Genomic DNA, 22,443 nt, shown 5'->3' with positions numbered 1-22,443 from the left:
GACCAGACTGGCCTCAAACTCAGAAATCCGCCTGCCTCTGCCTCCCAAGTGCTGGAATTAAAGGCATGAGCCACCACCGCCCGGCCTGTTTTACAGTTTTTATTGCTACAGTGAAACACCATGACCAAAATTCGAGTTGGGGAAGAAAGGGTTTATTTGGTCTATACTTTCACTATTGCTATTCAAAGGAAGTTAAGACAGAAACTCAGACAAAACAGGAACCTGGAGGCAGGAGCTGATGCAGAGGCCCCGGAGTGGTGCTGTTTCCTGGCTTCCCCTGCTTGCTCAGCCTGCTTCCTTATAGAACCTAGGACTGGCAGCTCAGGGATGGGACCACCTCAGTTTTGCTGGGCCCTCTCTCATCCATCCCTCCTTAATGCCTTACAGCTGAATCTTACGAAGGCATCTTCTCAGTTGAGGTTCCTTTCTTTGAGATAGCTCTAGTTTGTGGCATAAGACTAGCCATCATAGGTTTCTACTTAGGGCAGCACTGTCTTCAACATCAGAGGCGTTGAACTTCCAGTAATGAACCATTATAGAAAGCCTGGAACCGAGATGGATTGACGATGCTCAGAAATCCTTAGGTGTGCATCTCTTTGTTGGAGTTAGATAGGGGTACGTCACTCAGTAGCTAAGCACCTGGACTTGAATGTAAATATAGGTACAAGTAAAGTGTATGGTAAGAGTGCATACATGGCCTCCAAGTCCGTGTGCCTTTGCACTGTGGAGTGGCACAAATGGTCATATGTGCTAAGATCATCTATAGGAGCCCAAGTGAATTATTTAGTAGAAACAAGGGGCTTTAAATGTCATAATACAAGGATAGTCTCCTGTCCACCTACCTGCTGTGTTAGGTTGGTGAACACAGTGGTCAAAGAAACCGTGAGAAGAGACTGGATTTCAGTAGCTTCAGAGCTTAGTACCCTCTGAAGAAGTAAGCTAACTGGGAATGACTGTCTTAGAGATGGCTGGAGTGCCACAGGAGGTGGTTTCAGGTGAACTCAGATATCCTCATTGTGGCAGGGCCGTGTGGAATTCAAGGACGTGGCTATCTACTTTTCGGAAGAAGAATGGACACTTCTTGATGACTCTCAGAGGTTCCTGTACAGCAGTGTGATGATGGAGGTCTTTGTCCTCGTGGCCTCATTGGGTAAGGGCATCCATCCCATCTTATCAGGACAAGTCTATGATGGGTGTAGCTTCTTTTCTACAGAGGGATGTGTTTTCCCAAAGTTATGCCATGTTTGGTGAATCATTTGCAAACATCCTGGAGTACAGGCTACTGGTGATAATCCTGGTAATCCTGGACTTAGAACAATACCATCTTCCCCCTCCTCTCTCTGATCTCCTCTCTCTCTCAAACAGAAAGGTACATAGGAAGCAGTATGGGATAAGTAGTCATATAGTGAGCATAATAGAGGTCAACTTGATGGCTCTCGTGGGCTGGTGACACTATGACTACATGACATCTCTATGTTCCAGGGACAACTTTCTCCCTCTAAGTGGCATGCATTGGGTGTGCCTGTAGCAGTAATTGTTATATTGATGTGATCATTGTTTGATGGGTTTTTCCCATAAGACACTCCTAAGGACAATTCTGTTTTTGTTTTTGGTTTTGGTTTTGGTTTTTGAGACAGGGTTTCTCTGTGTAGCCCTGGCTGTCCTGGAACTCACTCTGTAGACCAGGCTGGCCTCAAACTCCAAACTCTACCTGCCTGCCTCTGCCTCCCAAGTGCTGAGATTAAAGGCGTGCCCCACCACTGCCCGGCCTAAGGACCATTCTTTCTTTTTTTTTCTTTCTTTTTTTTTCTACTTTACTTATTTCCATTATACAGTTTTATTTAGTGGATGGTTAAAGCCCTCCAAAACAGTTATCATTAGTCAGTTCCCATCTAGCCAAAGTGCTGAAGTATGTAAAGGCTTACAGCTTAATTTCTCCTTTTCAAACATCTCATTGTTTCTATACCACTCAATAAACATTTTTTCTATTTTTATTAGATGTTTTCTTTATTTATAATATCTCCTTTCTCAGGTTCCCCTCCAAAAAATAAAATAAAATAAAATAAAAAACAACAACTAAAACAAACCCCTGTTCCCTCTCCCCTCCCCCTGTTCACCAACCCACCCCCTCCTGCTTCCTGGCCCTGGCATTCCCCTACACTGGGGCATAGAACCTTCACAGGGCCCAGGTCCTCTCCTCCCATTGATGACTGACTTGGCCATCCTCTACTATACACATGCTGCTGGAGCCATGACTCCCCCCATGTGTACTCTTTGGTTGGAGTTTTATTCCCTGGGAGCTCTGAGGGTACCGTTCTTATTAGTTTTCTTTCCTATGGATCACCATGCTTTGCATCATTGTTTCTAGTATGCAGTGTTCACTTGTCCTGTTTTTGACTTTAGGACTCATACCTGCTGGGGTCTGTGACATCACTCAGCTGGAGTCTTCAGGAGGTCCCTTCACCCCTACACTGAGATTTAAGGCTCCAGGTATGTGGGACAGGTACTTGGAGGGTGTGTGTTGCTGTTGTATACGTTCTGGAGGGGTTCATATGAAGTCTATTTCTACTGGTTCTGATGGTTTGGTGCCAAGGCAAAGGATAATGACAGATTCCATCTCTGGTTTCCCCATTATTCTGAACCAAAGCTATTCTTCATGTATCAGTCTTTACACCACTGAAACATAGTGTTTCCTTTATTGTACTATTAGTGTGCGGTGTGTCCTGAGCATCCTTGAACATAGGTTCTTTGGTTACCATATCTTATGGACGTAGACAGCTTTCTGTACCGTGTCCTGCATCTCCAGCAGGGGAGGCTTGCAGAAAGCCATTGGTGAGGAGTGTGCTGTGGTCCGCCCCACTCCTCCCTATGCTCTGCTTCTAGTTTATATTCTTGCTGCCCCAAAGGTCCCTAGAAACTATAATCTTGACAATGTCAACATGGACCCTGAACTAGCCCCCTTGTTCTGTGAAGAATCTCAGAACACTGTTAACAATATGTGCTGCCTGTCATCCCATAACCTCCATGTCATTCATGAGTATTTCTCTGTGTTCAGGATATTGGAACAGAGAGGATGAGATGTCACCCAGTGAGTGGAGTACTTCTTCCGAAGAAGGGATTGATGCAACCGTGCTTGAATGCCAGAAGCAGAGATGTGCTAAGAAACCCCTACAAAGGAAACAAGACAGGATTCCAGCTATGAAGACTGGCAGAAGTGACCCTCCAGAGAAGACATCACAAAGCACAGACCATGTGATGGACTTCCAGGACTCTTCAAGTCGTCTTGGGTCTCAGGTGACTCCCAGCACTGGGCAGCCACACAGAAGCTCTGAGAACGCAGACTCCATTCAGTCTGAGAATGGAAACCACAAGTGCAGTGACTGTGGCAAAACTTTCAGTCTTAAGTTCCGGCTTATCCGACACCAGAAAATACACACTGAAGAAAGGCCTTTTAAGTGCCATGAATGTGGGAGATCCTTCCGGCAAAATGCCCATCTCATTGTGCACTTGAGAATCCACACTGGAGAAAAGCGATATAAATGCAGTGAATGTGGGAAAGCTTTCAATTATAAAAGCTCTCTCACTCAACATCTGAATGCCCACAATGGAGAAATGCCCTATAAGTGCAGTGAATGTGGGAAATTGTACAGGAACAAATCCAGCTTGGTATGTCATTATCGAATCCATACCGGGGAAAAGCCCTTTGAGTGCACTGAATGTGGACAATCATATAGGAACAGAGACAGCCTCGCAAGTCATTATCGATTTCATACCGGTGAAAAGCCCTATACGTGCTTTAAATGTGGGGAATCATTTAAGGAAACGTCTAGCCTTTTTTATCATGGCCGCAGGCACAATGGGGAAAGGCCTTTCCAGTGTAGCGAATGTGGAAAGGATTTCATCCAAAAGTCTCACCTCGTGAAACATCAAAAAGTCCATTGCAAGCCTTTCATGTGCGATGGGTGTGGGAGTGTCTTCACTTCAGGTTACAGCCTCATTAGGCATAAAAGAGCTCACCACACGCAAAAGCAATATGAGTGCAAAGAATGCGACAAAGTGTATTGCAATAGCTCTGGCCTCTATAAACATCGCAAGGTTCACAATAAATAGAAAGGCACTGAGAACAAAATATGTCCAAAGTCCCTTAGTTATCTGAACACCTGAACATTCCCTGGGGGCTGGGGGAGGGAAACCATGAACACTTCAAATGTGGAGGATGTCCTCCCAGACCCTCATGTGGTGGGCTCCTCGTCAGAGAAGCTTCTTGCTGGCAATGAACTCAGCCAGCCACAACTGGACAGTACAGAGAGTGAGAGACTCTGGAGCACTCAGCCCTAAATGCCATGTCTTCTTCAAACCCTCCCCTCAAGGCTCAGGGATCTCTGGGGGAGAGGCGGGAGAAAGATTATATGAGCCAGAGGTGCTGGATGATTCCCAGGAAAGAGTAACGTCTGTTTATACACATGAGGACTGGTAGAAATGGAAGTCACAGACTGGCAGCACAGACAAGACACACTCAAACCCGACAAAGTCCTAGTACTGAGAGGGGAAGAAGTGCACACAAAATCCCCCTCCTAACCAAGAAGCAATTGATTACCCAAGTTTTCTCCAGAGAACTATCACTGGATATATGAACCACACTCCAAAGAGGCCGTATGCCCAGGAGTAGCTGACCAGCAGATTGTTTTTGTTGTTGCTTAGTTTTAGTATTTTGTTTTTCAGAGAAAGTAAAACCATTAATTGAGTGGGTAGGGAGGTGAGAAGAGTCTGGGTGGAGTCAGGGAAGGGAAAGACTATGACCAAACTACACTGTATGAAAACAAAAAATGCAAATAGCCTGGCAGTGGTGTTGCACGCCTTTAATCCCAGCACTTGGGAGGCAGAGGAAGGTGGATTTCTAAGTTTGAGGCCAGCCTGGTCTACAGAGTGAGTTCCAGGACAGCCAGGGCTACACAGAGAAACCCTGTCTTGAAAAACCAAAAAAAGAAAAAATGTAAATAAAAAAAGATACATTGCTTGCACATAGAAAATTTCCAAGGAATTAATTTAAAAGGTGTATTTACTGCATATGTATGAGCTTCTGCCTGCATGTGTGTATAGACATCAAGTGCATGCCTGGATGGTGTTGGAGGAAGTTGTCAAGATTGTTAGATGCCCCATAAGTGGAAGTGCATACAGTTGGGAACCACTGTGTGGGTTCTTGGAGTGAAACCCAGGTCCTCTGCTAGAAACCAGGTAATCACTGAGCCATCTCTCTATCCCCATCATAATACACTTTCTTGAAGGAATATGCATTCAAAATTTGTGCTTATTTAGTTTTGGTCATATCTTTGTGTGTGTGCTTTTTTGGGGGGTTGTAGGGTTTTGTTTTGTTGTTGAGAGTTTCCTCTGTGTAACCCTGGCTTTCCTGGGCTCACTTTGTAGACCAGGCTGCCCTTGAACTTACAGAGATCCACCTGCCTCTGCCTCCCAAGTGCTGAGACACCTATGTGCACAAATTTTTTAAAACTAGTTTCATATTACTGTTTTAAATGTTTTTTTCTTTCCTTATGTTATTTTGATACAAGTTCTCAGTATATAGCCCTTGCTGGCCTGGAGCTCTCTACACCAGGCTGTCCTCAAAACTTACAGAGAGAGATTCACCTGCCTCTACCTCCAAGTACTGGGATTAAAGGTGTGTGCCTCTATTTGCTGTGTCTATAACTTGATGCTCATATAATACCTCAGTCCCCTGAGCACTGGGGTTGTATGTGCACCAACATGCCCAGCTGTTTTCAGTTCTCAAAACTACCATGATCTGTCAAGGGCTTAAGCATTTCTCTTGCCTTTGTGATTCATGGTTATTTCTCTAACCTTGAAAAGTCTAGCCATATTCATATCTAATATGCCAATGCTCCTGACATTAGAACATAGAGATGTAACATAGAAAATTGTGATATCTGCACAGGCTCCTGCCTATTCATGCTTCTCAGATCACAAAGGGCACTATCAGCAGAGGCCTTTGATATGATTCCAGACAGTAAAAGCCTTATATTTTTGTCTTGAATGCACCAAGATTGGCCCACAGTTGAGTGTTTTCTGGAGAAGCAGCTAAATCACATTATAGTGAATGAAAGTGAGCCTTTTGTAGATATAGCCTGGCAACAAGCAGGCCTTGTGGTATATAAAGAAATAAAGTAGAACAAAAATGAATAAACTAAAATGAGTCATCTCTGACTCATTTACAAGACAATAGTGGAACTTCTAGTTTCGGGGGCATTGTGTATCATAAAAGTAGATGAGAACTTGCTAGCACCAGCAAAGAAATTCAGAGCTGAAGAGGGATTTGATTACATCATCTACCTTTAATGTAGTTTCAAAGTATGTGTGTAAAAATTGATTTGCTATTTTAATTGAGTAATACTTTAAGTGTATAGTATTAAAAAGTCTTCATGAGATCTGGAGAGATGTCTCAGTGGTTAACAGCACTGACTGCTCTTCCAGAGGTCCTGAGTTCAATTTCCAGCAACCACATGGTGGCTCACAGCCATCTGTAATGGGATCTGATGCCCTCCTCTGGTATGTCTGAAGATAGCTACAGTGTACTCATATAAATACAATAAATCTTTAAAAAAAAATCTTCATGCAACAGAAGGTAGGTTTGTCATATATATACACATATGTGTATGTGTATATATATGTGTGTATGAGATATATATGTATATATGTATGTATATATGTATATATATGTATATATCTCATACACACATAGTGTCAAAACTACAGAATAACTGGCTGGATTGGTAGAGTGCTCACCTTGCATACACCTAGCCATAGGTTTGATCCACAGTACACCATCTTAAGAGCTGACAGATACATTTATTACTTTTCCTAAAGATCTGAGTTCAGTTCTCAGCACCCACATGGTAACTCTAAACAATCTGTACTTCAGCTTCAGGGTATCTCATGTCCTCTTAAGTTCACAAAAGCACACATACAGATAGAATACTCATACATATAAAAGAATAGTTTTCCAAAAAAGATAGTATAAGATGATAGATGAACAAATAAAAATTAGGAAAGGGTCAATTATGTCTAACTCAAACAAATTCATAAACACCTAGTAATAATACAGAATAAAGAAATAATCAGATAATTTAGCTAAGTATTTGAGCAACCAAGGTAACTACCAGAATTAACAAATATTTTCCAATAAATACCCTACTCATTAATATTCTGAATGCTCTAATTACAAGACAAATGATAGCTGATTGGATTTAAAACAACACCTAGTTAAGTTGTTTGTATAATTAATAGTCTTACTGGTAAAGAGATTCAAATAAAAGGATGTAAGTAGATAGGCCAAGCAAGTGGAAAGTAAAACCAGGGAGAGAGAGGTATACTTGTAACTGATGAGTTAGACTTTGACTCCATATTCAAATAGATAAAGCAGGTCACAGCATATATTAATATGTAAAGGAATAATCTGTTAAGAACTTAGTAGTAACAAATATATATGCACCAAATATTAAGGTATATAATTTCATAAATAATTCTAGCCATGAAAATACAAACAAGCCAGTAACATTATTAGTGATTTCAAAACATCACTGTTACCAAAAGATCTGCAATCCAGATTTTAAAAAAATTAGGAAGAAAATGCAGAGTTAAATTATACCAGACATCAAAAGGACTTCACAGAAATTTCCAGAGTATTGTATGCAACAGCTGTGGAATATACATTCTTCTTAGCAGGTCATGGAACATTCTTTAAATTAAATCATGCTGTAGGCATTAAATAATGTCTTCACAAGTACAAAAGGACCAAAGTCATCTCTTACTCCTGATCACATCACAATAGACTAGAAACGGGGGGTTGTAGCTGCCAGCAGCCACTCCTACGAATGGGTTTTCTGGAATGGGGGTCAAGGCTCGAATAATTTGGGGTACCAGAAATGCAGGAAGGGTTTGTAAAACTTAGATCAACACATGGTGTGTTATCAGTCCACCATCTTTCCTTGAAATCTCTTTGTTATAAGCAAACAGGTAGATAGGTAAAGCAAAACCCCTCCCCCAAGTTCATCAGCAAGTTGGCCCAATCACCAGCTTCATCTTCAGTCTCTGGAGGCGGGACTTCCATCATAACTGAAACTTGGAGAGAGGCGTGGCTATTAGCAGGAGGTGGGCAGAGAAGGTGGCTATCTGTGGAAGGCGGGGTCTGATAGAATCAGTCCTCAGCTGTAGGAGGGAGGGTCATGGGGGTTGAAGAAATAGTTCAGAATGAATAAGAGCACTGGCTGTTCTTTCAGGGAACCCAGATTCAATTCCCAGCACCCAAATGGCAGCTCACATCTGTCTGTAACTCCAGTTCCAGGAGATCCAACACTTTTACACAGACCCACAGGCAAGACACCAGTACATATGAAATAAAAACAAAGAAATTAAGAAGCAATGGAATAAAACTGGATATCAACAGACAAAAACTACAGAAACTGTACAAGGAAAAGGCAGTTTGACCAGTACCCTGAAGAGATCAATGGGTCATTAAAGCATTCAGGGGGAAAAAATAAAACTCTTGAACAAAGGCACAACTTATCAGGACATTCAATGTATACCAGACCCAGTTCTAAAGAAAGCTGGCAGTTACGGGTGCTACGTTAGTTGCCTTTGGTGTTACTGTGGGAGAATGCTTGCAGAACCATCATAGGAGCCGTGAGGCTTATTTTGGCTTATGCATGGTTCAGTACTTGGAATCCTTGACAGGGAGGAAGACAATGCACCCCCTCATGCACACACAAATTAATTCAATTTAAAAACTGCCTACTAGAGACTCTGAGACATGATAAACACTTTCATCAAATTACCTAGATAGGTCATTGTCCTAGGAAGATCTAAGAGATGAGGAGTTCCTGTGATTCATAGCTGGGTAAACCATTGATACCTTTTCTCTCCCAGCAGCCTTCAAGTACCTTCTGTAACTCTAAAAGCCAGTCTGCTCGGAAGGAAAACTCTTTATATCTTGCAATCAAGGTGTGTTATCTTCAGCAATAGTGTCTGATTCTCTCATTTTGATGAGTAACCAAGAAGGGTGGCAGAAGCTTCTAAATTTTAGATGCCCTGGCTCTTCCCTGTTCAACAACTCAGAAGGCGTTATCTCACTTTGCTATTGGGATTTTTGTCTAATAACTCCCAGCTTCTAGTAAGCAAGACACACACACTGGTGCAATGCTGGCATGACTGTGATGGAGTAGACAATCACACTGTTTGTATTATAGGTCCATTCCCAAGGAATCCACACCTGGCACTACAAATCTGGTCAAAAAACCATGCTAGAAGGGGTATGCACCAGTCCTCACATGGGAACTTAATATTGCTATTTTGGAAAACAAGCATATTAAATTGCTGGTTAAATATTTATAGTTGTCCTCATGCATAAGTGCTACCTTCCTCCTTAGAGAAGCCACTCTTTCTTGAATGGCAATGAATGAAGAGACTTGTCATTTCTCATGATACTGACATTGACTATTTAATCTTTAAAACTTTTTAATTTAAATTTTATTTTTGTGTGTGTGAATGGATGTTTTGCCTATAGGAATATCTGTATACTGTGTATGTGCCTGGTATTGCTAATCCTAAAGATCTGAGGAGAAAGACCACTGACCTAAATTATCATAGCCAAATTAATTAAACAACCAAATAATTAATGCAAGCATTTTTATTTGTGTGTACTAGCTGCCTCCCTAAGGTGGAGTTCAAGTGGTCTGAGCATTGGGCATTGGCAAAATAAGGGTTTTTATAGTCAAGGGTAGGGTGTTTCCAAATGGGGGATTTGGCAGGCAAATAGGCAAGGTTACAGGAGCCTAACAAGATGGTCATAACAACAACCTCTTGTGAAATAAAGATATGATTGCAAGGTGATCATAACAAAGTAATCATAACAAGGTAGTCATAATAGCCTTCTGAAGGAAAGGCATGGTTGCCACTACCTGAAGCAGGCAGAACAGAACCAGTTGTAGTTAAGGTTACAGGACAATCTATGAGAAACAGATTTAATAAAAAACAGGAATGAACCTAGTTTGTCTATATTAGAAGATGGCTTTCAAGCCTAAGATGGAGGCAGGCTAGTTCATCAGTGTCCACAGAGACCAAGAGAGTCACAAACTGTTGAAAGCTGCTACATGGCTGTGGGAACTGAACCCACGTCCTCTGATGAACAGCAAGGGCTCTTAATCACTGAGACATCTTTAGCATTCATGAATGTTTATAATGCAGTCTGGTTGTTCTATCAACCATATTTTATCATCCTGGGATACCTGTCAACTCTCTCCTTCCTACACTCCTATTTGACTCCTATCTCTGTTGTTGTTGTTGTTGTTGTTTAAATTTATTTTGTGATCCAGTGAATTTCAACCAGGGTTATATATTTGACCAACAGCTTAAAGTTACTTACTCGAGTCTTGTGGGCTCAACAGTAAGCAATAATTTCACTTCTCCCAGAATGTATTCATAGCCAATAGTGAAGAGTAGACACCTCCTTGAGCATCTCCTCCATTCATCCTGTCACAGCACCCAGTGCCTTGACTGGAAAAAGAATCCTAAGATTAAGGCTGAAGTAGCATTTACCTATGAGTATAAGCAAGTACTCAGTAAGTAGTTTTATGCTATCTTTATTTAGGTAGATGACAGTATTAAGTTTTTGTCTAGGGCCTGTGACTTCCAGACACAAGAGTCTTTTTGACTAGATGTAGAGTGTTAGGTATGGGCCTCAGATCCAAGCAGAGAGTAGTTCGTAAGCCCATCACAGTTGTGCCTGTATTGTGAGCATTAGATGAAGGGAAGTGTTAGATTATTTAAAGCAGTTGTAAAGAGACAGAAGGCAGAAAGAAAAGAGGCTTGGTCTGACCTTAGGAGGGACCATGTTTATTCACAGTAAAGGGACATCTTTCTCACCCACATGTACGGATGGCCAAATGCCTGCCAAAGAAGATATGATGCAGCCCCTTATAGGAGTGAAAATGGCTTTCATAATCCACCAGAGAAGCCCAAGGTTTAGTCTTTTGGCAGGAAACTATCACTCTTAACTCTAAAAGGATATAAAAATGTAGGGGAGGAGAGTTATATCTATCTTTTGTCTGTCTGTCTGTCTATTTATTTGTTACTAAGGAAAATCTTTGTTGGAGGAAATAGTTCTAGATCCATTGAAGAGGAACTCCTGTAACTTTAATTCTTTCAAACTCTATTTTTAATGATGGTTCTTTAATGCTTTAACGTCCCTTTTTGCCACCTTTATTCCCACCCACGAGAGGTAGTGGAAAAGAAAAATATGGGGGAAGTGGGCCTGTTTAGAAAAGGTTCTTTGAAGCAAATCCTGTCTGCATTGCCATGAAATCAGCAGTTGAGTTCACAGGAGTCGGCAGCCCAGCGGTGGCAGGTCAGTCTACTCTCAAACACATCACAGATAGACCAGCAGCAGTGCAGCAGCCTTGGTGGCACGACCTAGCAGGAACAGCCAAACCTAAGCCTCAGCCCCAGTCAGCAAGCGGGGGACCAGGGCCGACAGGAACGGAGGAGTTCTCAGTTGTGCCTCTCTTGGAGAAGCAAAGATCAGCAAAGATGTGAGAACAAGCATTGCCCAGCTAGCTCTGAGCCTAGCCCAACTTCCACCACTGTTCGTCGAGTCCTTTTTATATGCTCTTCACACATCACATGTCCTCTATGAGTCTTGCCTCAGCACATGTCTTGAGCATGTGATTCTGTCTCAGCTGACATCACTCTGCCAATCAGCTCAAGTCTGAGGAAGTGGCAAGAAGCTGTGGCACACCACCTTTTTGGTACGTTTCTCTCTATGGCAGCCAGACAAGCGGAGCTCAACTACGCAGTGCATGTGTGTCATTAGCAAATTATCCTTCATCAAGTGCCGTTTCACATATTTGTTTTAGCAGAACATTCTTTCACCTCTGCTTTAGTAAAACCTTCCTTCATAAGTCAGCTTTAGCATTTCACTTGTGTCCACTTCAGGAAAACACCTCCTTCACGCATCTGCCCCGGCAAATCACCATCCAACACAACTGACTCCCCAAAGAACCCTTAAGTTTCCACTTCAGGTTTCTGTGGTCACAGAGCAGGGGAAGAGTCTTAACTTGATCAGCTACGGTGGATCACAGGATTGTCATCCTGGATTCTTGAAGACTCTTGGAAAGTAATTATTAGTGGGCTCTAAGCAGATAATTTGGTTAGAGGACAGAGATTTCTGGGAAGGTTGGGAAAGGAGAGGTGTGGAGTCAGGAGAGACAGAGTGGGCTGGTACGAGAAAGGAAGCATAGAATTGATTCAGGGTGATGTGACAGGTTCCATTGCCAAGACTGTTGCACCAGTGTGAGCTAGCAGGAAATACAGAGCATTATAAGAAGGTACATACCCTTTGCAAGTTTGCCTTAATCTCTTGGAATAATATAGTTCACAAAGAATTCACTCTGGGGCTGGAGAGATGGCTCAGCAGTTAAGAGCACTGACTGCTACTTCAGAGGTCCTGAGTTCAATTCCCAGCAACCACATGGTGGCTGACAACCATTTGTGATGGGTAAAATAAATAAATAAATGAATAAATCTTTAAAAAAAAAAACTAACCTGAGTTAAATGCAGTTCTACGACTGTCTGGAGCATGCACCACAGTTCTGAAGAAGGCAGGTAAGTGTAATTAGCTGTTTGTTTGCTTCAGTCTCCTGCATAATGAACAAGCATGTAGAGCCTTTGTAAAAGAAGCCAGTTAAACTCAGCCTCTAAGAAATGAGTCTGAACAGAACATGTCTGAGTGATAGGCCTTGCTTCTGCAGATGATTCATGTTAAGTCTCAAACCCTGGCAGGCACAAATAGCTAAGGTGCCTAGTCAACACATCAAATTGGACCCGGCTGCCAGGATCTCCCAGAATTCTTCAGTGCCTACCTGTTACAGGGTCCTCCTGGCTGGTATACCCTGTCCTCCTTCCTTAGACTTCTCCAGCACAGGAGCTGGGCTGTCCTTCCCCCAGAGACTCTTCCCTACACAAGCCAACTAGTTTGGTTACACACCCCTCTTTTGTCTTTTGTCTTCTTGGCTGCTGCACCTGGTCCCTCTCTTTCCCCTCTTCTGTCCTCTTCTCCACTCATGGCTCAGGGTTATGCTCACTCTGGATTCTTCCAGATGTCTCTGTCTTTGACTGTGCTCTCCCTTTTATCTACAATAAACCTTCTCCTCCACCATATCTGAGAGCAGTCAGGTTCTTTCCTTTTTATCTCTCTTTTTTTTTTTATTCAATACACTTTGTATATTTGTTTCAAATATGAACAATACCAGTTACTACTTAATTAACAAAATCAGAGTATTTCAAGTAAAACACAGTTTTGGTTAGAATGTTATTTTAAATGACCATATCTAGTATTTGAAAACATGACTTGCTGGGCGGTGGTGGCACACGCCTTTAATCCCAGCACTTGGGAGGCAGAGGCAGGCGGATTTCTGAGTTTGAGGCCAGTCTGGTCTACACAGTGGGTTCCAGGACAGCCAGGGCTATTCAGAGAAACCCTGTCTCGGAAAACCAAAAAAAAAAAAAGAAAGAAAGAAAACATGACTTAAAACATGTTTTTGATAACATCAAATTGTTATAACCTATATTCCAAATGACAATTTAATTCAAAGTTGTATTTACCAAAAATAAATGGCTCATAATTTTCAACTTTAAAATAGTCACAAAGACAGTGACTGCCTTGCTTTTCCTCAACAGATACTTCTCTAGAACATTCTAGAACATCCTAAGTTATTACCTGAGAAGTGACAACCATGTCAAGAGTAAATGGCTTAGTTTGCAGTTGTCTAAAATTAACCCTACTAACAACCTTCTTTCTTTTTTTATTTTTTATTTTTTTATTTTATTTTTTTAGGTTTTTCGAGACAGGGTTTCTCTGTGTAGCCCTGGCTGTCCTGGAACCCACTCCATAGACCAGGCTGGCCTCAAACTCAGAAATCTGCCTGCCTCTGCCTCCCAAGTGCTGGGATTAAAGGCCGCCACCACCTCCCAGCATTAACAGAACCTTTAAAAACTTTTTTACAGTATTTTCATCTCATACATGCAACCAGTAGATGGATATGAAAGCAGTCAGTCCTATCATCTGTAATAAACTATTTATATTTGACATAGACCAATTTCACTAAGAATGCTAGTACCAACTCTATACTCCTTTTGTCCAAGAACAAATCTCTAGGTCACCACATACTAATAGTAGGAAGCATATTTTTCTTGATGTCATTCTATTTGAACATAGATTTTTTTTGTGTAGAGGCATAATTTGCAAGGCTTTTGGCTTTTGGAAGTGCTTAGAAAGCATCCACAAGCATCATTGTCAAAGCCCTTATACTCTTTGTAGGGTTTAAGGTAAAAGTACAGGTACAGACTAGATTATTTCTCCTCTTCCTTCTCCTCCTTCTTTGTCATCATTGTCATCTTCATCTTTTCCATCTTCATGGTCTATTCCTTCTCTTCTTCCTCATCCTTTTTCTCCTTCCTCCTCTTCTTTTGTTTTGTTGTTGTTATTGTTGTTGTTGTTGTTGTTCAAGACAGTGTCTCTATGTAGCACTGGCTCACCTGGAATTTGCTCTGTGGACTGAACTGTCCTCCCACTCATAGAGATCCACCTTCCTCTGTTCATTCCTGGCTAGCCTCATAACCAAAAATAGATTTTATTCTCAAAGCACCACAAGCAAGCCAAGATTGAAAAGAATCTCCTTCATTTAAGTCATCTCCTCCTGAAGAATCAAAAGAGTCATTTGTTGATTCTAGAGATACTAAGCCAACACTGCTTAGATATTCTAAATAACTTTATGAAGCTGTGAGTTTGATGACAGAGTATCTGGCATCTTCTTTGAATGAGGGAGCATGGATAGTTAAGGTACAGATCCTAGAATTAGCTTTTGCTAAGGGGAAGAATGTAAGGGCGTGGCTAATTGAACTAGCATGCTAGCCACATGGTAGATAGGCTTATGTATAAGTTTCCCCTGTTGACAGCATTTTCATTTGTCAGTTTGTGGGAGACTTTGAGGATAATTGCTATCTGCCTTTCTGTTGTTTGAGATATTTAGGATGTGGGTGTAGATGCTGTGCTTCTCCATTTATCAAGAGAATCCATCCCCCTGACATGTGAGACATAAGCAGTGTAGTTCATCTTTTCTGCAAATAAGAAGTTTTGGAACTGGCGAGATGGCTCAGCGGATAAGAGCACTGACTGCTCTTCCGAAGGTCCTGAGTTCGGATCCCAGCAACCACATGGTGGCTCACAACCACCCATAATGAGTCTGACGCCCTCTTCTGTTGTATCTGGAGACAGCTACAGTGAATTACACTGGAGCAAGTGGTGCCAGAGTGAGCGGGGCCAGCAGAGGTCCTGAGTTTAATTCCCAGCAGCCACACACATGATAGCTCACAGCCATCTCTACAGCTACAGTGTACTCATACATATAAAATAAATAAAATAAATCTTTAAAAAAAGAAGTTGTTTTGGGGGGTTTGGTTTGGCTCACATGGCTAGAGCTAGTCAGGCCTCACAGCCAGAAGCAAAAGCAGTAGCCTTCTGTTAGGTCTTATTTTCCATGCAGCCTCATCCTGTAATGAGGTCATCATTCAACTTCCTCTGGGGAGATGATGCTCCATCCAAAGGAACTCATGATCCACCCAGAGAACTACTTGTGCCTAGAGATTTCCATGCAAGTGTATTGCAAATTTAACCCATTTTACTCAAACTTTCAATCTTATATAACCTTATATAAAACTTCAATTTAATGTGATTTTAAATATTATTTTACATTAAACGAAATTTAAGTTTACTTTAAACTTGTTTTTGGTTGGTTGGTTTATTGGTTTGTTTTTTGAGACAGAGTCTCCGTGTAGCCTTGGTTGTCCAAGAACTTACTCTGTAGACCAGACAGGCCTTGAATTCAGAGATTCACCTGCCTCTGTCTCCCAAATGCTGGGATTAAAGATGTGTGCTACCACTGTGCTCCCACTAAACTTGTTTTGATTAACTTGTTTCAGGCTTACCTTTGACAACATATACAGAATACTGTATAATGGGAGATAAAAATTGGACTTTCCCTCCAAGCTTGTCTCTATAAATAAACTACATTTGTACTTAGCATGACTAGCCATCAACTTATATCTTTTTTATTATCTTTAACTTTATAATTTATCTTCAACTATTGTAACTCTTGTAAAACTAGGATTTTAAAACTTTATCCCTGTTAAGTTTAAGCCTCAAAAAATTATAATTTTTGATTCTTTAGCATCAAAATAAGCTTTAGCCCATAAATACAGTCCACAGAGAGTCTGACCTATTTTTGTATACTTTTACAAAATGCCAGTTATGTATATGACTCTGTTTCGCTGAATAGTTAAAACTGAACAAATATATCACAGTTGTTTTGTTTTGTTTTATGACTGAATTTTAAAACAAACCATCTTGGAAGCCTGGTGTTACCTCCTTAGTCTTCAAAAGGAAATATGATGATAAGTTGAGGGATATGATATGATCACTGAAACCAAGATGGCAGTAAAGCCATGCTGATAAGATCACCAACCAAGATGGTAACAAGCCACAAGGTTATTACTGCAAAGTACAGAAAGGACATACATGGAATGGAAGTTTTCCTCAATACCTGTTTCTGTAATTCAGCTCTTTTTTTCCCCCTTAGTGTTAACACATCAGATATGGCAGCATCACCACTTGGCATTTTGGATTTTTGTTGTTGTTGGTTGGTTGGCTGGTTGGTCGACTGGTTGGTTGGCTGGTTGGTCGACTGGTTGGTTGGTTGGTTGGTTGGTTGGTTGGTAGGTTGGTTGGTTGGTTGGTAGGTTGGTTGGTTGTTTTGTCAAGACAGGGTTTCTCTGTGTAGCCTTGGCTGTCCTGGAATTCACTCTGTTGTAATGAAATATAATGTGGTGAGGGGTGTCTGGTGGGCCCATGCCAAAGTGTTCCCCCTGAGAAATCATGCCATGCAACAGATCTGATGTAATGGGGGGTTATCTGGGGGAAAGGAAAAGAATAAGGACCTGTAGAAGGAATAGAGACAGACAAATGGACATGATGATAGCCAGACAGAGGGAGCAGAGCCATGAGGTGAAGAGAAGAGGACGGGGCACAGAGAACAGAAAAAAGGAGAGTGAGACTGCTGAAGAACATGTGTCAAGAGAGAACAGAGAGAACTGGAGTGGCAAGCAGTTCTTTTATACATCCTTTTAAATGATACATCATCATTTAAACATCATTAGATGATGATGTGAGCCATTGGTAGGTCCCTGGGAGAGCCTAGTGGAATCTCTTGTAAACTAACATCTGCAGACCTGACTGGCCTAGAACTCACGAGATCCACCTGCCTCTCTGCCTCCCAAGTGCTGGGTTTAAAGGCATATACTACCACCCAGCTTACCACTGGCTTTTATAGAGAGAGGATTCAGAGAAAAAGATTCAGGCAGCAGTTGCCCAGGGAAACGGAAATATCTGCAATCAGGACAGCATCTGCAGGAGTACCACTAACTCCTTACACACTGCTTCTCCATCTTCCATCCCTGACACGGTGTCCACGACTCCAGAGTGAATTGGTTTGGTTTTGTTTTTTTAGATTTACTTGTATACAGCATTCTGCCTGCATGTATGCCTGCAGGCCAGAAGAGGGCACCAGATCTCATTACATTAGATGGTTGTAATGTGAGCCACCATGTGGTTGCTGGGAATTGAACTCAAGACCTCTGAAAGAGCAGACAGTGCTCTTAACAGCTGAGCCATCCCTCCAGCCCCAGAGTGAATTCTTTGTGAACTATATTATTCCAAGAGATTAAGGCAAAAGTTGCAAAGGCTAAATCACTGAAAATAGGAGTTTCCATCACACAAACACAGTCTGTGTGGCTCTAGTGATGCGCTAAACCACCAGTTGTGGTTTTAAGTGTGTTCCTCACTTTTTTGTTGCTGTGATAAAACACCATGACCAAGGCAGCTTATAGAAGGCAGGGTTTATTTGGCTTATGATTTATGAGGGGTAAGAGTCCATCATGGTGGGGAAGTAAGATGATGACATGCAGCAGGACTGGCAGCTGGAGAAGCTCATGTCTTGAACCACAGTCAGGAAACAGAGAGCACACTGGGAGTGGCACAAGGCTTTTGAATCCACAAAGCCTGTCCCCAGTGATGTGCTTCTTCCTGCACTGTCACACCTCCTAAAGCTCCCAAGACAGTGCCACCAGCTGGAGACATGTGTTCAAAGGCCTGTGGGGGATGCTTGTCATTCACACCACCATGATTAGTATGACTCAGCATTAACTGCCATGTCAAGCTCCAGGCTCAGTGGCACAGCATATAACTTTGTCTCCTCCATTCCTGAGTCTGTATGGACAGCTGAAAGCTCTGTGTCACACAGCTGTTCTGGGACCCTCATGCCTTGTGTCATCTGCCTGTTGATGTAAGGTTGTCCTGCCATCTATAGGCTGTCCAAAGACTGAGAGAGGAAGAGAGATCACACCCACATCCAGGAACAGCAGTTCTAGTCAAAGAACAAGGCATTCAGTCTTCCTGGGATCCATAGGGCTGGGATATGTTACGGAGCTATGTGTCCAAAAGGAGCAAGTTTTTTTTTTTTTTTTTTTAATCAATATCTGTCAGTGGCCTGCACCCAGTCTGTCCGGAGAAATTGATGGCAATCATTGACTGTTGGATTCCTTTGGGAGGACACAGAATTACCTGATGTGTTGATGTGTTAGCATCAGTGTCTGAGACAGAGCTTTAGATGCATCTAAAGCTCCATTGCTCTTTGTTCACCAAATGCTCTTCATAATGCACCTGTGCAGCTCATGAGGAAGTGGGGTATATGTGGCCTTTGTCCCATATTGGTCATATCTAATAAGTATTCCTCACATTTCCTTTCAGACACTGCAGGAAACAGTATCCTTTCTCATCCTCCCAATTTCCATCCACAATTCTCTTCTACCTACTACCTTCTCCACCCTTCTTGTTCATGAGAGTCCTTCAGACAGTAAAAGGAATCCCGTGTCCTCATGAATAATCTTCTGTATCAGATCTCAGTGACATTGTAATCTACCTTGGGGCTGTTAAAGCCAGGCACCATCTGCATGTTGGTTGGCGTTTAGGCTTAATGTTTGAACAAAATTATTTTAAATTTATTTTTAGGGGTAGGTGGCACATATGTGAAGCCCAGAGAACTATGAAGTTGGTTTTCTCTTTTCTCTACCAAAGATAGTATTAACATTTGTAGCAAACAGCCAGCAGTGCTTTTACTCTCAACTGTATTTCCATGTATCCTGTCGGAGCCAAACCTTCCATCCCCCACCCTCCTCAGACAGGGTTTCTCTATTATGTAGCTCTAGCTGTCCTGGAACTCACTGTGTAAACTAGGCTGGCTTCAAACTCCCACAGATCTAGAGATCTACCTGTCTCTTCCTCCCTAGTGTTGGGATTAAAGGCACCTAACACCAGGCCCGCTGTCCAAGTCAAACCTTTTAACCATATAATTTGCTTTCTTTGGTGATGCTTTGCTGTTCTCTGAATCGTCTCTTCTATGTAATTCGCTTGTGGACCAGAAATGAATTTCCCAGAATTACCTATTCTGGGAAAAAAATATATACACTTACCAGTTTAAATGATAGGAACTCATAATGAATTTTGAAAGGAATTCTGGGTACCTCTCGCACTTGAAGGTTATTCCCTATGATGCTGAACAACACCTGAGGCTCCCTGTGTGTGCTTTCTTTCACAGCAGATATTTTACGTCTTCCATGGGGGGCAGTGTTAGTTGTATCACCTAGAGAAATTTTACTCCAAGGTGTCTGTCTCACTCTCCTCAGCCACAACCAGCCTGTAATTGAAAGTCCCTCCTCCAGCTTCTGGCCTAGTCTCTTGCTTAGCACCTCCTTTTCACAATATTTGGATTCCAACAACCAGGAAAAAAATGCTCACCTAGGCTTTGGTGATAATTTAACAGGCACTTTTGTTAATTCCTTGGGTATGTGTTTTCAATAGCATAACAGGTTTGCTTCTTTCTATGTTGTCCTCACTAAGAGTCCCTGTTATGTGTTGAATTTGTTTTAGGTGGCAGTGGAAAAACCAAGGCCATAGGACCGAAGATGTGTAAGCCAAAATTGTCTGAGGAAACCTCATTCTGGGGAGAATTAATACCAAGAACCCCAGGAAGCTTGCAGTGGGTGCAAAGTAAAGGCCATGATGGTCAGTCAGAAGTTCAGAAAAGACTCTTGAAACAAGAGGCAGAGGCCTGGGGGGAGAAGCTCCCTGGGAAAACGAGTCCTATACAGGATGGAAACTATCTGCAAATGCAGTGAATGTGGGAAGGTATTTAATAAGAAACATCTCCTGGCTGGACATGAAAAGATCCACTTTGGAGTGAAGTCCTATGAGTGTAGAGAATGTGGGAAGACCTTCATAAAGAGTACATCTCCTCCAGCACCAGATGATCCACACAGGAGAGAGGCCCTACGAGTGCCTGGAACGTGGGAAGACCTTCAACTGCAAGTCATACCTCACCCAGCACCAGCGGGTCCACAGTGCAGAGAGGCCTTACCGGTGTAGCAAATGTGGGAAATCTTTCACCCACCACTCCAATTTTGTCCTTCATAGCAGGAGACATACTGGAAAGAAATCTTCTGTGTATACCGAATGTGGACAAGTCTTTTGACACCCGGGAAGGTTTCCTTAGATACTTCATCATCCATGGTAGGGAGAATCCCTATGAGTGCTTTGTGTGTGGACAGGTCTTCAAACACAGGTCATACCTCCTGTGGCACCAGCAGACATACACAGGAGAGAAGCCCTATGAGTGCAGTGAGTGTGGGAAAGTCTTCCTTCAGAGTGCGGCCCTGATCCAGCACTATGTGCTCTTCACTGAGGAGAAGCCCTTTGAGTGCCTCAAGTGTGGCAAAGCCTTCAACCACTGGTCATACCTCAAGAGGCACCAACGCATTCACACCGGGGAGAAGCCTTATGTATGCAGTGAGTGTGGCAAAACCTTCACCCACTGTTCTAAGTGTATCTTGCTTAAAAGGGCCCACAGTGGAGAGAAACCCTTTGAGTGCAAAGAGTCTGGGAAAGCCTTCGGCAGCAGAGCTGACCTCATCTGCCACTTCAGCATCCACACCAGAGAGAAGCGCTATGAATATGTGCAGTGTGGGAAGGCCTTCAACCATAGGTCAGGACTCACAAGACACCAGCGGATTCACACCGGTGAGAAGCCCTATGAACGTGTAGACTGTAGAAAGACCTTCTGCTGGAGCACGAATCTCATTCGCCACACCATCATCCACATTGGGGAAAAGCTGTTTAAGTGCGGTGAATGTGGGAAGGCCTTCAGCCGCAGCCTCTCCCTCCCTCAGCATCAAAGACTGCACAGCAACAGAAGCCCTCCATATGTGGCCGAGGAGGGAAGACCACTCACAACCACACATGCCCCAGGTATTCTCCATGAACTCCCTCTGGGGAAAGATTTCTTGAATGTAACCAGTGAGGGAAAACTTTCGTCCCAAGAAATGTCTTCTTCAGGATCTGGTCATCTATACCAAAGAGAAGCTCTACAAGTGTCTTGACTGTAAAACAAACAAACACAACCCTTCCTGTCACAGAATACGTTGTCCTCTGAAGATCAACGGCAGCAGCAGACTCAGCCTTATTTCCCCTCGGAAAATTCACCCAGGAAAGAGTTCCAGCGGGTGGGGTGGGGTGGGGTGGGGTGGGGTGGGGTGGGGTGGGGTGGGATCTTGTTTTACATTCACACAAGAGAACTTTAGCCACATCTCCCTCCAAGTTTACATTGCTGCGTTATCTCGGGGATTGTTTTACAAAGCAGATGCAGACAAAAATAAAATCACAGGTCTCTTCAGACCTCCCAGACAAACCTACAGCACTGTGATATCCTATGCCCTCTTCTGACCACAAACTGCCACAGGCATTTTTCTGTATGCACAGACACAGAGATACATTTTTAAAATAAAAAAAAAAAATTAAATGAGTATTTTCCAAGCTAAATAAAGTAGGGAATAATGGCCCTGTTATGTGATTCTACAACAAATCTCTTTTTTCCTCCTTTCTGAGACAAGATAAGATTCATTTATATAATCATATAGCTGAGGTAGCGCAGTGTTTAGAGCAGTGGTTGTACTTGTGGAGTACTGGGTTTGGTTGCCAGCATCTACATGATGGCTAACAGCCATCCATAACTCCTTTGCAACTGATTTCTTTGGGCTCTTGGTATACAGGGAGTGTAAATACAAACATGCAGGCAAAACATTCACACTTACACACACAATATTTACTATAAGAAACCAAATGGAACCAGGTGGTGGTGGCAGCGCACGTCTTTAAACCTAGCACTTGGGAGGCAGAGGCAGGTGGATTTCTGAGTTCGAGGCCAGCCTGGTCTACAG

At 42.5% G+C, this 22,443-nt stretch overlaps 2 protein-coding genes across 3 annotated transcripts in view; both read left to right on the top strand.

Moving 5' to 3' along the window:
* The window catches only part of LOC116100360 (zinc finger protein 773-like), an 8,051-nt gene extending 3,248 nt beyond the window's left edge, over positions 1-4,803 (top strand). For both annotated transcript variants that reach the window (XM_031384168.1, XM_031384167.1), the window contains 3 exons: positions 1,024-1,150; positions 2,404-2,490; positions 3,056-4,803. In XM_031384168.1, coding sequence (XP_031240028.1) covers positions 1,024-1,150; positions 2,404-2,490; positions 3,056-4,110 — 1,269 coding nt within the window. In that variant the 3' untranslated portion in view covers positions 4,111-4,803. The remainder of the gene's footprint in view (positions 1-1,023; positions 1,151-2,403; positions 2,491-3,055) is intronic.
* Positions 4,804-20,323: 15,520 nt separating this feature from the next.
* Positions 20,324-21,606, top strand: LOC116104133 (zinc finger protein 264-like). Its single transcript, XM_031390919.1, is given in 3 exon segments — positions 20,324-20,460; positions 20,462-20,690; positions 20,692-21,606. Coding segments are annotated over 3 exon segments (1,281 nt in total).
* Positions 21,607-22,443: the final 837 nt, after the last annotated feature.

Source organism: Mastomys coucha, unplaced genomic scaffold (assembly GCF_008632895.1).
Source record: "Mastomys coucha isolate ucsf_1 unplaced genomic scaffold, UCSF_Mcou_1 pScaffold21, whole genome shotgun sequence".
Taxonomy (NCBI): domain Eukaryota; kingdom Metazoa; phylum Chordata; class Mammalia; order Rodentia; family Muridae; genus Mastomys; species Mastomys coucha.
Note: the sequence above shows the minus strand (reverse complement) of the source record. Positions and strands in the feature narration are given on the sequence as shown.